Source organism: Poromitra crassiceps (genome assembly GCF_964638095.1).
Source record: "Poromitra crassiceps genome assembly, chromosome: 18".
NCBI lineage: Eukaryota > Metazoa > Chordata > Actinopteri > Beryciformes > Melamphaidae > Poromitra > Poromitra crassiceps.
This window is the reverse complement of record NC_139636.1, coordinates 15,159,856-15,173,441: the sequence shown is the minus strand read 5'-3', so window position 1 is coordinate 15,173,441 and position 13,586 is coordinate 15,159,856. Positions and strand designations below refer to the sequence as shown.

The 13,586-nt window shown below is 41.3% G+C and overlaps 2 protein-coding genes across 2 annotated transcripts in view; one reads left to right on the top strand and one right to left on the bottom strand.

Annotated features, from left to right (window-relative positions):
* LOC310792852 (uncharacterized protein) overlaps positions 1-5,644 on the top strand; it is an 18,367-nt gene extending 12,723 nt beyond the window's left edge. Inside the window, exons 16-20 of the mRNA XM_083654614.1 lie at positions 1-60; positions 845-939; positions 1,017-1,095; positions 1,198-1,306; positions 2,680-5,644. The exon at positions 1-60 is cut by the window's left edge and continues 89 nt beyond it. Of these exons, the coding sequence (XP_083510740.1) occupies positions 1-60; positions 845-939; positions 1,017-1,095; positions 1,198-1,306; positions 2,680-2,753 (417 nt within the window). The 3' untranslated portion in view covers positions 2,754-5,644. The remainder of the gene's footprint in view (positions 61-844; positions 940-1,016; positions 1,096-1,197; positions 1,307-2,679) is intronic.
* Positions 5,645-5,675: 31 nt separating this feature from the next.
* LOC310792853 (kelch domain-containing protein 10-like) lies at positions 5,676-13,263 on the bottom strand (the record flags this gene model as incomplete). The annotated part of the gene is made up of 10 exons (XM_083654615.1): positions 13,107-13,263; positions 12,331-12,423; positions 10,376-10,597; positions 7,621-7,775; positions 7,315-7,463; positions 6,918-7,002; positions 6,758-6,824; positions 6,582-6,629; positions 6,351-6,490; positions 5,676-5,885 (listed from the first exon to the last, which is right to left on the bottom strand). Exons 1-10 carry the CDS (start codon positions 13,195-13,197, stop codon positions 5,676-5,678), a joined length of 1,260 nt encoding a protein of 419 aa, XP_083510741.1. The 5' UTR covers positions 13,198-13,263.
* Positions 13,264-13,586: the final 323 nt, after the last annotated feature.

The window sequence follows — 13,586 nt, the reverse complement described above, 5'->3', positions numbered from 1 at the left end:
TGTGCTGACCTTGCTACCGAACACATCCAGCCCATACTGAGCCAGCCCAGTATCTCTCAGGTCAGGACAATGGTTTCATCACATTCAGACACATTTAATTTCCCTGCGGCCCACTTAAAGGGATACTCTGCCGGTTTTCAATGCTGATTCATTTTGCACATAATCTCACACATGTCCGAAAACAGTTGTAAACAGTTTTGCAGTCATTCCTTTAGTTTGACAGTTATTGAGCATTGACTAGAGTTGAAGTTGTGGACCAGTGATGTCAGTCATGAACAAATGCCATCACTGGTCCACAGCTTAACTCAAATCAACTCTCAATAACTGTAAAACTAAATGAATGACGGGCGTCCGGGTAGTGTAGTGGTAGATTCCCTGCCTACCAACACGAGGGTTGCAGGTTCGTGCCCCTGTGTTACCTCCGGCTTGGTCAGGCATCCATACAGGCACGATTGGCTGTGTCTGCGGGTATCATGTGTCCTGGTCGCTGCACTAGCGCCTCCTCTGGTCGGTTGGGGCCCCCGACCAGGCGGAAGGGAACTGGTTGGAATGGCGTGATCCTCCCACGAAATTCCCTGCTGTCAGGTGAAAAGAAGTGGCTGGCAACTGCGAATGTGTCGGAGGAAGCATGGTGCTAGTCTACGGCTCTCCCCAGATTGGCAGAGGGTGGAGCAGCGACCGGGGCAGCAGGGAAAATTTGGGAAAAATCTGAAATAATAATAATAATAAAAAAATAATGACTGCAAAACTATTTACAGTTTTCGGACTTTGAGATTATGTGCAAAATAAATCAGCATTTAAAATCTGCGGCGTGTCCCTGTAATCTTTTTCTTTCTGTCTCCAGTATTTCATAGGGGTAACAGTTATCGCCATGGTCCCCGAGATCCCCGAGATTGTTAATGGGATCCAGTTTGCCCTCCAGAACAACATCAGTCTTAGGTAGGCCAAGCCTGATGAGAGAATGACACTGTATGAAAGTAGTTTCTGTATCTAAATGATCTTCTTTCATTTTCCAGCCTGGAGGTGGGAAGCTGTATTGCTGTGCAGGTTTGCATGCTACAGATTCCTCTACTCGTCTTATTTAACGCTTTCTATGTAAGAAACCCTCCTCTATTTGATCATATATGTTGACAAAAATCCGCTGCTCGTTGCTGTTTATATCTTCCTGAAATCAAATACTATTCCTGCTTTGTGTAGGATGTGGGCTTTGTGCTCTTATTCAGTGACTTGCACCTATGGGCCAGTATCTTCAGCGTGATTGTCGTCAACTACATCTTCATGGATGGCAAGTCTGACTATTTTCAGGGTAAGTTTTGATGCAGCATAATATAAGAAGTGGCTGATGCATTAAGACCTTTATTGGATAAGGAACAACTTTATTACCATGGCCCATGTGCATTTACATGTACCAGGACTTCGCCCTGGTTGTCAGCAACAGTCAACAGATTAGGTGGTAACAATAGCCAGAGAATCAGTGCTTATTGTTAGTAACAATGTTGCATGTACTTTCTAGTGCTGTCCCGAATTGATTTCAAATTCGAATATTCTATTGAGGTTTTCCATGAACATTCGAATGTCTGCCATGATGTCATGACATCCCCCCAAATTGCTTTATTTTAATAAAGGGATTCATCTGAATAAATGAGTCTTTTTAGTATTTAAAAAAAATGAATATAATATACTTTCTTTAATGAATATAAGGCAGTAAAAATTGCACACAGTATAGATAGTGCAAATCTTATACTAATTGACTTAAGTATTGCATAACCACTACTGGATTGTTAATGGATTAAAGCTACATGTAATCCTGTAAACAGTCAATGGATTAATTCCTTATACATCCATAAATAAATCAGCCGGAGGGACATGAGGAGTGATGATTGATTGGGGTTTAGGGTCATACTAGCATCAATAAAAAAATAAATAACAAAAAAAGGGGGGAAAATAATAGAATATATATATATTTTTTTAATGTCAGCATTATGAACAAATGTCAAATATTTGAATACAGCCCTAGTATTCACCATGTGCATCTTCCAGAAACTCACATCACTTGTGATCGCATGTTTTGCTGACCCCTTGTGGGGGGGAAAAGCTGTGAGAAAATTAATGAGCGAGAAACTTAAAGGAACACTGCCCATTTTCAACCAGCTTTGTATCATTAGAACATCAGTAGTATATCAGAAAACTGTAAACTGTTTTGAAGTCTGTCATTTGATTTGACAGTTATTGTGTGGTAAAGTGTGGACCAGTGACATCACTGGTCCACACTAACTCAAATTAATAACTCATTAACTCAAATCAACTCTCAATAACTGTCAAACTAGATGAATGATGAATAGTTTGACAGTTATTGAGAGTTGATTTGAGTTAATGAGTTATTAATTTGAGTTAGTGTGGACCAGTGATGTCACTGGTCCACACGTTAACACTCAATAACTGTCAAATTAAATGACAGACTTCAAAACCGTTTACAGTTTTCTGATACACTACTATGTTCTAATGATACAAAGCTGGTTGAAAATGGGCGGAGTGTTCCTTTAAGCCATCGTTTTAGACACACTTTGAGAGAACATCTCAGAACAATAGAGGCCGTCATATTCTCGCTTACCCAGTCAAATCGATCCTATGTTGAAGTTTATTTTACTGTTAGAACTTGTGCGGTCTTGTTTTTCTCAGGTACGGCTCTAGTGATCGTCTACCTGATCCTGCTCGCTCTGTACTTCTTCGCTCCGTCTCCAGCGGGCTGCTGACTGTGGGACCATAACCTTTTAGTCCAAGAACAGTCTTGAAGACTCGATGTGCAAATTCTGTGCTGCTCTGTTGATTTTTTTTAAGGTCATGAGTCCTCAGATGGACTTCTGCTTAACAGCATTTGCTTTCTTGTGCTAATTTGTTTCCTGGTTTATATACACAACCATGATATTGAACCTTTTAATATCTCAGGTAGATACTGTATGTTTTCTGATTGCACTGATGTATTTGTTACTCTTGCTACTGTGAAATGTGTGTCTGCTAGACTACCTATTTGTTATTACAAATTATGGTATTTGTAAACCATAGTGAAGGAGAGAAGTGGTAGATTATTTTTTAAATACTAATGGATAATATGACCTCATGGCTAATGACCCAGGGTGTCTCCATTAAGGGTAGGGTATTTTTTGTTCATTAAATAGGTTTTTATATACTTTTCTATGTGAAGATACGTATGCTATCAAAAAGGGTACTGACTTTACGAAATAAGTTACATTATTTTGAAGCAAAAACATGTAACAGCCTGCCTGCACATGAAACGTTAGCATGGATGGCTGTGCCTGCCAAGTGCAATAACAATATCAATACATTTAGAAAAACCTGTTGCCAGTATTTTTATTGATTGAACAGATTGGAATTATAAAACAATGTACATTGATTGCAGTCATAACTGCCTTTGAGGAGACTCTCCCTACACTTTGTGTAAAGTGACATGCAGACCATATAGACATGCAAGAGATCGTATAACTTAGACATGATGCAAATATAAACATTTCTCTCATAGGCAAGGCCATACATTTACCAGATATCAGAGCAAATAGTGACGTCTACTGTCGATTCAAAAATGAAAAATAAATAAGGCCATAACTTTCCAAACTCAGAAAATGTAACTAGTGTTTGGGATGTGAAAACAGGCATTGTGCCGTGGGCACAAGATAATCTACCACTACAAAATACATTAATGTGTTAATTAAGTGAAGTTGCCAGATGATCTTTCCTGAATATTTTACCAATACAATTCATCTAAACTTGAATATTTGCGCAAAAATGTGTCTGAGAAAGTCAACATTCAAAGCCATGGAGATGGACAAAAGAAATCAATAAAATGTCAAAATAAATACTAGGTAGAGAACCTTTTCTGGTGAAAGTGTGTGACTCAATACAACCAACTGGCAGCATCACCACAGTAATGGAATTCAAAAAAGAAAAAAAAGTTCAAATTTAAAAACACCTAGCCGTACCAAAATCTGGATTCATAATAGCAACTAAGCCTGAGAAACAGCTGATATTTGGATGGTGTGTGAATGTTTTTGGAGCTGCGTTGACTGAGTCTGGTCACAGTATTCAATATCCTGAGTACGTATAATGTACCTTATTAATTCAAAACAAAACTGTAGAACGGTATAAAATAAAGGTTAAAGTGAGTGTCAAGTATGTAGGAATAGAAATGATTGTGAAACTGGGCAGAAAAGAAAAATAGTCAGCTACAATGAAAGGTTTTGTAATACAATGTCAAATAAAGATTATTTATGGTTTGCCAATAAAGAAAAGGCTCAGGAGGACCAGATGTATCACATGAAAAAGGCTACATGTAGGCAGAAGACTGGATTACAGAAATATACATTTCTGTGATATTTTGGAGATGCAGAAGGCACTAGATGAAGAAATGACTAGAATCACAATTTCACTTTTCTCTTGTTCAATAAACTCCATGTTCCAATAAGACAATGAGAAAATGGGCAGAGAAAAAACTGGAAAATTCACAGTGATTAAATGTCACAGCGGGCTCAATGCTTGGAGAGGATCACTCACGTTTTTGCTGTTTCATCTGGTCCTGAGGCCAATTGTGACCATTAGGAGGGGGCATGCAAAAGATGTTTTGAAGCTGGATTTTTAAATATATACACTCAGAAAGCCTGTTAAGTGATACAAGATTGCGTATCCATGCTTCCTCAGCAGTAAGCGAGAATTCGGCTGATATCCAATTGCTTAACTGGTTGAATACATTTAAGTGTGCATCCACTCTAAGCATACAACAGAGGAATAATCGAAGACTGAATGGTTAAAATGAAATGCCACAGTAAAATCAATAAAATATTTACGGGGACGGGGGTTCTTCTAGAATAGGTTCAAATTAAAAATGGGAACAAATTTGTCAGCCATTTCTCCCATTTTAAAACTGCTGAAGTTACTAAACACAATTTTTGTGTTTGTATTGTCACATTGGGCATAGCAGCAGCTGACTGCACGTGTCATAGATGGTACGAGTCTATCTTGCATTGTCACTTAAGTAAAAACGAGTACCGGTATATCCCTGCCTCGGAACGAGAGCTATAAGGAAAAAAAAGACCACAAAGAAACGAGAAAGTACCAGAAAGAAAGAAATGTGTTTAGTCTTTCAAGAAATTTCAGCTTTGTAACATTCAGCTATTCCCTTTCATGTCCTCCAAGTTTCTGTCACAGTGAAACATGGTGGTAATTGAAAAAGGAGGAAAAAACGGTGGAATAGTAAACAGAGGTTTCAAAATGACAAGAGCAAGGCATAAGAAATCTGAAATAAATTAAGGTGTGTGGGGGGGGGGGGACACTGCATTTTTGTGATTCTGGTGTCCGCATCGAGGCACGACTCCGATGGGATGGGTTCAGACTCAAACCTGACCTGCGGCGTCTTCCATGCCTGCGCTCACACACTGCACATTGCACTTGGCATTAGAAATAAAAGCACGCACATTTACATAAGACTTGTGAAATTAAAAAGGCATTCAAAGTTTTTGGTTTTTCAGAGATCTCTGGCATCGCTCCACGTGAAAGCGTTGCCTCGGTCTATTCTCAGACTTTCTTTGTCCTTTGTGCGTTACTGTCAACTCATCAGTGGTTGCTGCTCCCAAACGATGCCCTTTTCCTCTGCCTCTATGCAGCTTCTATTTGAGGCGCTGGATTAGTGTGTGTGTGAGGCCCAGGCTGAGCAGCTGAAGAGTGGAGAGCTGGGCCAGGCGAGGGAAAGCCTTCAGCAGCTTCTCCCAGGTCAGTTCCAGCAGGCTGGGAACCACCAGCCACACCTTGTACAGGGAGCCGGTCCTCCGGTTCTCCGACATGTTGACGACGCCACCGTGGACGTACATACAGCCGGCCTGAGGGACAGAGACACAGTGGCAGGGAATACTGTGAAAACTTGGTGTCTACTTCTCAATCACAATCCCTGCACTCACAATGGAGTGCATAGAAACAAACAAAGAAAAACAGTGGATAGCATAGTATGGAGTCAAGATAAAGCCACAAAGAAGTTGAAAACAAAATGGAAGTGTACAGGATTGTGGATTAAAAAACTAAACCAAAGTATTGTAAATGGAAAATTGAGTTAAGTATTGTAAACAAAACAAATATAGTTGAAAGTAAATAATTTTGTGCTTGCAAGTAATTTATCACATTGGGCCCTTTCACTGAGATATTCATTTTTCTTTCCAACTTTTTTTTTTTGCCTTGCTTTTCTTTTCTTTGCAATTGCAATTCTATGCTGCTTTACCTTGAATCTCCAGAATACAGCCATGCCTTGTAAAGGTGCGCTTGATGCAGAACATGAATCTGCCTGTACTAACCGGAGTGACAGCAGCGCAGTGAAAGTAGGCCGGTTCTGGCATGACAGCAGGCAGCTTGGTCCACTGGAAGCTCTGCAGGCTGATCTTCCACAGGTCAGACAGGATGAGCTCTCCGTTGTAACCCCCACATATAAACACCTCTGTGTGAGGGAACAGAGAGAGAGACAATGGAGAAACTCAGCAGAGTGTTTCACAGGCTCGTCCAGACTGTGCACAGTGAACGTGTCTTACCGTCTTTGACCTGCACACAGCTGTGACACCGTCGCGCAGCAGGATATCCTGTGAGAGTGAGATAATAAAAGATGGTACAGAGCCGTTTCAGTGCGAGGGTTTTCAAATCGTTAGCCAACCGTTCACCTGCCACAGAATTTGACACACACAAAAACAGCATAACTTGGATCACAAACCTATTTTTTCATGAGATTTGGTGACTATTTCCTCCCAGTAATTTGTCTCCAAGTTGTATGCGGGAATCTGATGGAGACAAATAAAATGAATGTGTAACACGATATGTTTTTCCACCCAATACCACCTGGATGATCTGTAGAAAGCCCTGCTGTCTCCTACCTTGTCTAGGGGATATGATGTCCAGGAGGTCCCACCTCCCAGGATGTATATTCTCTGTCCGTCATGAGCTAGCTCATGTCTGTACCTGTGGATTAACTCAATATGATTAATATTCTACATAAATTGATTATTATTCCATAGGAGAATTTAAAATGCGTATGAAGGACTATTGGAAACTGTCTTTGTTCCGTTTGTTTATTAATCTTGTAACATTTTGATGCATTTGCACGTTTGATTACTTATAATAGGGATGGCACGATTTACACGGTTTCTGTGCTGCCTTCTTGGCCAGACCTCTCTTAGAAATTAGATTCTCATTGATAATTACCTGGTAAAATATAGGTTAAATGGCCACAAATACTCCAATTATTATCCAATCATGTCCGCGCTGACTGACCTCTCCTCAGGTAGATCTGTGGGTGCGTTGTTGGGCTTGAGGTGGGTCCACTCCCTGGTGGTCAGGTCCAGCCTGTGCAGGTCTGTGCTGTAAAGGTAACCCGTTGTCCCTCCAAAGACGTAGAGGTAGCCATTTATAATGACCATGGCCTGGGAGTGGAGAAGGTGGAGGGGTGTGTTTGTGTCGGGGGTGAGATACACAGCAACAGCCAGTAAGAGAAACATGATTACAAGGTGGCAAAGGCAGAATGATACGGCACAACATTTTAATTGGTTTCCAACCAGCTGTAAAGAGAACACTCTTTACCTGCCCGTAGATTCTGTTGGGTTTCTTCCCTCTGCAGTTCAGCAAGTTCCATCGTTTGTACTGGACGTTGCAAACATGGACGTCATTCCCATTGCTTTCACCAAATGGGATCCCAGTGCCACCGAACACAAGCAGGTTGTTGCCATGTAGAACAGCTGATAGACAGAGAAATCAACACACCTCTAGACATTTGAACATCTTGCTTAGTAGTAAGCAAGACTGCTTAGCCTATCTACATACTGGATCATTTAAATCTGCTCTAGTCTGCACCAAAATTATGGCATTTACAAAAAATGTGGGCGCACTTAAAAAACGAGAACAAATAATTAGTGCATACAGTTCAGGGTTGCCACGGGTCTGGAAAGTACTTGAAAGTGCTTGAAATTACGAAAAAACACATTCTTCCTTAGTGCTGGGCCAAGCTTGATACACTTTCTTCCTATCTACAGTATCACTCTCCACGTAGGCTACAAGTATACAGCGAATACGATTTGCTGATCGCTGAGCTGTCATCGGCTGTTGTGCTCTCGCAGGCGTTCTTAGCTCAAATATACAGCTGGTCGCCTAGGTAACCTGCGGTGGATACATTTTTGTTTTAATCTCATTTTCCCCTGGCTTTATTGCTTGAAAAGTCCATTTATCATTACAAAACAGCAGCAACCCTGACGTTGCTAAAGTGTAGTGTGAAGTGCAATAGCGCTGTTTGTGCGAGTGTGTTCTTCATAGAACTGTGTGCTAGAGATGGAAATGGAAATTAAATTAATTTTAATTTAATGTAAATAAAATGATCCAAAACATGGGGGCAATTCTTGCCCCTCGATCATGGTTTTTAGGGGCATTCTGAGACTTCTTGGGGCATTTCCTACACTGACTACTGTAAGGTGAGAGGAAAAATATCTATTTTCGATTTTACGGTGAGCTTTCCCTTTAAGTAATGAGATATTTAAAAATGAAAATAGAAATTCTGAACTATATATATTATATATACTATACCATATACTATATATACTATATACAGGTATGTTGCAGAGACATGGGAAATGATCATGGAAATGATCTTCATTATGGATGTGATGTGAAATGGACAATGCTTTTTGGGGGGCGAAAGTGCACGCCATTTACAAAATTCTGTGAATTCTCATGTCCAAAGCAGAAAGATTGATATTCACAACATGAAGGAGGCTTGCTTGAAAATAAAAACAATTTTAACACTTGCATCTTCATTAACACATTATTATGGAAAAACTAGCATTATGAATGTGACATCCTCTTGTTATTATGGATGCGATGCATCTGAAAGTGAAAAGACATCCACACAAAAAACTACTGGTAATGTTTAATTGTCATGAATAAAGGACTTGACAAACAACCCACACCGACTTCCTCACAGCAACCACACACACTTAACACGTATCACCCACTCATTGTATATCTGTTACTGCTCAACACTATAAGTTGCTGTACTTACATGGTGTATGCTTTGATGATGTTTTTATGTGTCTTAAATGGCTCGTGCTGTCAATTTTTATTTTATTTTACAAACGAGGACCACAATGGAAATAAGTCCTGGACTTTATTGTGTGTCAATTCCTCGACAATTTTTGTACTGGTGTTTGGGTTTCTATTCACTGTGGATTTCAAACATGTCAAATAAAATCTATCTATCTATCTATCTATCTATCTATCTATCTATCTATCTATCTATCTATCTATCCTCTGAGTGAATTCACATCGCTATTCATGGATTTGTTACTGACAGCCACAATGAATGTCATGTTTTCCTTGCCTGTATCAAGGTATCACACTTGTCACAGAGAGTATGTAATATCATATGGTAAAGGAGATGTTAAAAACAGCAAAGAGAGGCCATTTGTTGATCACATAATGCACATACTAAGTGCACAAAGTTGCACTAATATGAGTTATGTGTTTGTCAGGCTTACAAATGTTGAATGATGAACTGGCCTGAAAAGAGACAGCAGTGCCAGTTGTCACTGTACATACAGCATTCAAATATTTGTGCTATATTGTCTATTTGAATTGTTTTAATAAATGTTCATTCATATGATAAATGGCCTGCATTTATTTATATAGCGCCTTACAATGAGTACTGTAGGTACATTCACACACATTCATACACCGATGGTGGCAACTGGCAAGCTTCCACGCAGGATTGCTGGCGCAGCCATCAGGAGCAATTTGGGGTTCAGGATCTTGCCCAAGGACACTTCGACATGCAGGCTGGGAAGAGGCGGGGATCGAACCACCGACATCTTTTATCCAAAGCGATTAGTGGACGACCCAATCTACCTCCTGAGCTACAGCCACCCCAGTATGGCAATTTGTTGATTACAACATATTATATAGAATTCTAAGATAGCTTGCGCAATAATCCTGTGTACAGATAACAGCAGGAGGAGGTTGGGGTGGTGGAGGGAGTTTTGCATCGACTTGGGTCTAGAGAGAGCAGTGGCATGAATGATCAGCAGTGTGAGCTGTCAGATTATAAAGACCGCCCCTTTGACTTGACTTGTTTGAATGTAATTGGTGAGTCATCTGATGGTGATCAGTCGATGTGCTTTTTGGATTAGACATCTGAGAGCCGATCAGCTGATTGCACGCACGACTTCAGTGTTCTGCCTGAACTAACGCAACGCATCAGCTATTATGATGCATGAATCTCTACTTTGGCAAAGGCAGTGGGTGTCCAGTAACTCTGTTAAGATAAAGAGCAGGGTGATGCAATATCTCTTACCTGACATGGAGGCCAGCTCGGTGGGCATGTATCCCTCTGTGCGGACCTGCTGCCAGGTGGCCGTGGCAAAGTGGAAGCGCCAGAGTTCCCTGAACAGCGGGTAATCTTCGTTCTCTGAGCCGCCTGCCTCGTCGAAGTCTGGGTTGTAGCCTCCAAACACGTACAGGTTGGCACTGTCTGCTACACAGCGGTGTCCGCTCCGGGCGGGGGGCACACAGTGTCCTGGGGAGGGGAAGACAGTAACTTCCAGCATAACTATTATAAAACAAGATATGAATGTCTGCAATAAATGTAAGCTATTTTTTACTATACTATAGATTGAATCAGTTTGTGTTTTGACTTGTTCTGTATATTCTGTGTTGAACAGATATGATATGACTCCGTGTAACCTTGAAAACCCATGCATCACAGTTATGATATGTTTTATTGCAGCAGGATTTCCCCTCTCTAAATCCTCAATGAACGCAGTTTATCTGAAGCTCATCCTCTGCTCTTATTTTGTATCTCCTGCTAGATTTGTGAAGGATGGGCCAAAGGGAGAAAGCTGCTTCTTGAAATGAAAATTCACCCTTCTATAGTGAGGTTGAGCAGAAAGCTTGCTGGTCAAATTCTTAAACCTCTGTTCTTCCAAGAACAGTCAAAACTATTTGACTAAATCCAACATGTGAGAGCACCCAATATGTCCAAAAATACAACCACCACCTGATGGAATGATGGCACTGAGCCAAAATTAACTTTTCAAATGTAAAACAAACTGTATTAAGATCATATGCACAGGCTCTCTCAGGAGAGAGCCTGGTACGCTTTACTACAGACAGGAAGACAGAAGAAGACCCGCCCCGTCTTCCGATGGTCTGCAGTGTTTTCGTTCCCCCATAGAAATGCAGCAGTAGGCAGTCTAACCTCGCCAGTCGCTACGAGTAAGAAGCATGGACATACCAAACGAAGTATTCAAAAGCGTAGTTGAAGAAACTTGTCAGACCCATAACATAACATCTGAACAAGAATTGAGCGGAATATTTCCCTGGAGCACAGCACTTTGGTTCCGGGTCTTCCACCCAGGGCCATAGCCAGGCGGGGGAAAGTGTGGACGATTCCAAGGGCCCTTAACTGACAGCCCCCCCTCCCCCCCCCCCCCCCCCCCGCCCCCGCAATTTTTTTTACAGTGCCCCTGAACGCAACATACAAGATACCCGCTGAATAAGTGTCCAAATGTTCATGTCATTCTGGCCAATACTCTACTTCTGTTATAACATTTCAGTCTGGAATATGGAATATCTTTCAATAATCTTTATGACTAAAAGGCTAAAAGTAATCTCATGTGTAAGAAATTACTGTTCTACATTGAAGTAAAAAATGTAAATAATTAACTTGTTGGTTTTGGATTTATTTAGCTTCAAGAGTGCATTTTTGTTATGTGACCCTCAACACAGGCTTTGAGAATCCCGGGCCACTTACTGATACTTATGCTTAAATTAACACACTCATATTCTGGTTTATTTCAAGAAAAACATTTTGGCTAGTGGAAATTCTAATTGGCTGGTAACTTCTAGCAGCCATATTGGCAGGTGGCCAAAAAAGCAAATGTCAAGCCCTGCAGGGAGATTGTCACACTCTTCGATACATATTTGAGGTTTGTTTATTAATTGGGAAAAGGACCACTGGAACAAACGCCGCGAACATGATCCGGCTACTTTTTCAATGACTGGCTAGTCAAAAGTTTGGGGAACTCTCTGATTTAAAATGAGATATTCCTCTAAATTGGGGTTCAAATGGCCAAAATTTTCCACCGCCGCACTTTGGACGGCGGCATCCGTGGGCCCGATGTGATATCCTTTCATGGGGCCCGAAATCCCTGGCTACGGCCCTGCTTCCACCCATAGCCGGAAGACTCTGAGGTTTTTCCATCCAGGCTAGGGTTCATGTGGTTGCATCGGCCTGTGAGAGCCACTCACCTTCTCTCAGAAAGCGGTTGGGGATCCGCAGGTTGGGGCAGGAGGAGGAGAACATGCGCCGAGCCTGAAGCCATCTGACTCTCTTCTTGGAGCCTGTCAGTCAGTCACCATCACAGGCGAAGAGACACAGAGACAAAAATTAGACAGTAGTTGGCTAAATTCAATTCAATTTATTTGCCCCTGAGGGGCAATTGCAGAGGCATGCAGAGTAGTAAACGTTACAAGAAACAGCTGTCAATTAACAAGCAAAAACACACACAAATAGAATAGTGCTGATTTAAAGGTATACATTGAATGGCATGTGCATTGTGCAAAATAAGCTATCCACGTGACATGATAGACATATAGCATTATACTGCCACATTTAACTGCTGCTGTCTGTTCACCCATGATACAACACGATAGGCTATTTTCCCAGGGAGCTCAGTGCATTAGCAGTTTCATATTTCATTTCGACTGCTGTAGCTAGCAGTGGCGAGTCTGGCGACAATGCTTTTTGCATGTTAGTTATCGGGAGTGATCTATTGGCTTCCATTACGTTAGCTGCTACAGGCTAGCTACCGTTAGCTTCGGCCTGTGCTGTAGCGGTATTGCTGGAAAGCTAGTAACGTGACCGCTAACGTTAGTTAATTGTCAGTGCAAAGGCTTCGCCAAACATAACATTGACTAAAACCAACTACTGACCGAGTGGTGAGCTAGGTTTAACCCTTTGGCCACAACTATGCTGCTATGCAGCTTGCACTTGCACATCCACATCAGTTGTTTTGTTTACAAACCTGAGTCGCGGACAGAGGGCCTCCACGACAGTTTCTCGAACTTATTCAGTTGATTGTAGCCGCAATTTACACCATGTTCGGCGGACGACATTTTGATACGAACAAAACAGCTAACTCAAGCTCAGACTTGGAGAACAGCCAACTTTAACTGAATGAAAGGTCGAGACCACCGCAGCGTTCAGTCAGACCAAAATAAAGCAGCATCCACATACCACCTGCTGCTACCTGGCGCGTCACAGCCAGCTGGCCTGTTTCGACCAATCAGCTCAGCTTGTTAGTTGATGTCGCATTCAAGAGTCACACGCAGTTGTTTACAGTATATTATGATGCCTGAATTGAATCTACCACGTTCCTTGTGAAGTGTGAACTAACGTTACAGCAGTCTCGCAGTAGCCTTCATCTTCATCTTCCACAGTATGAAAGTCAAAAACATATTTTGTCAATATTTTTTTCACTATGCTGCTGCACAGAAAAATACTT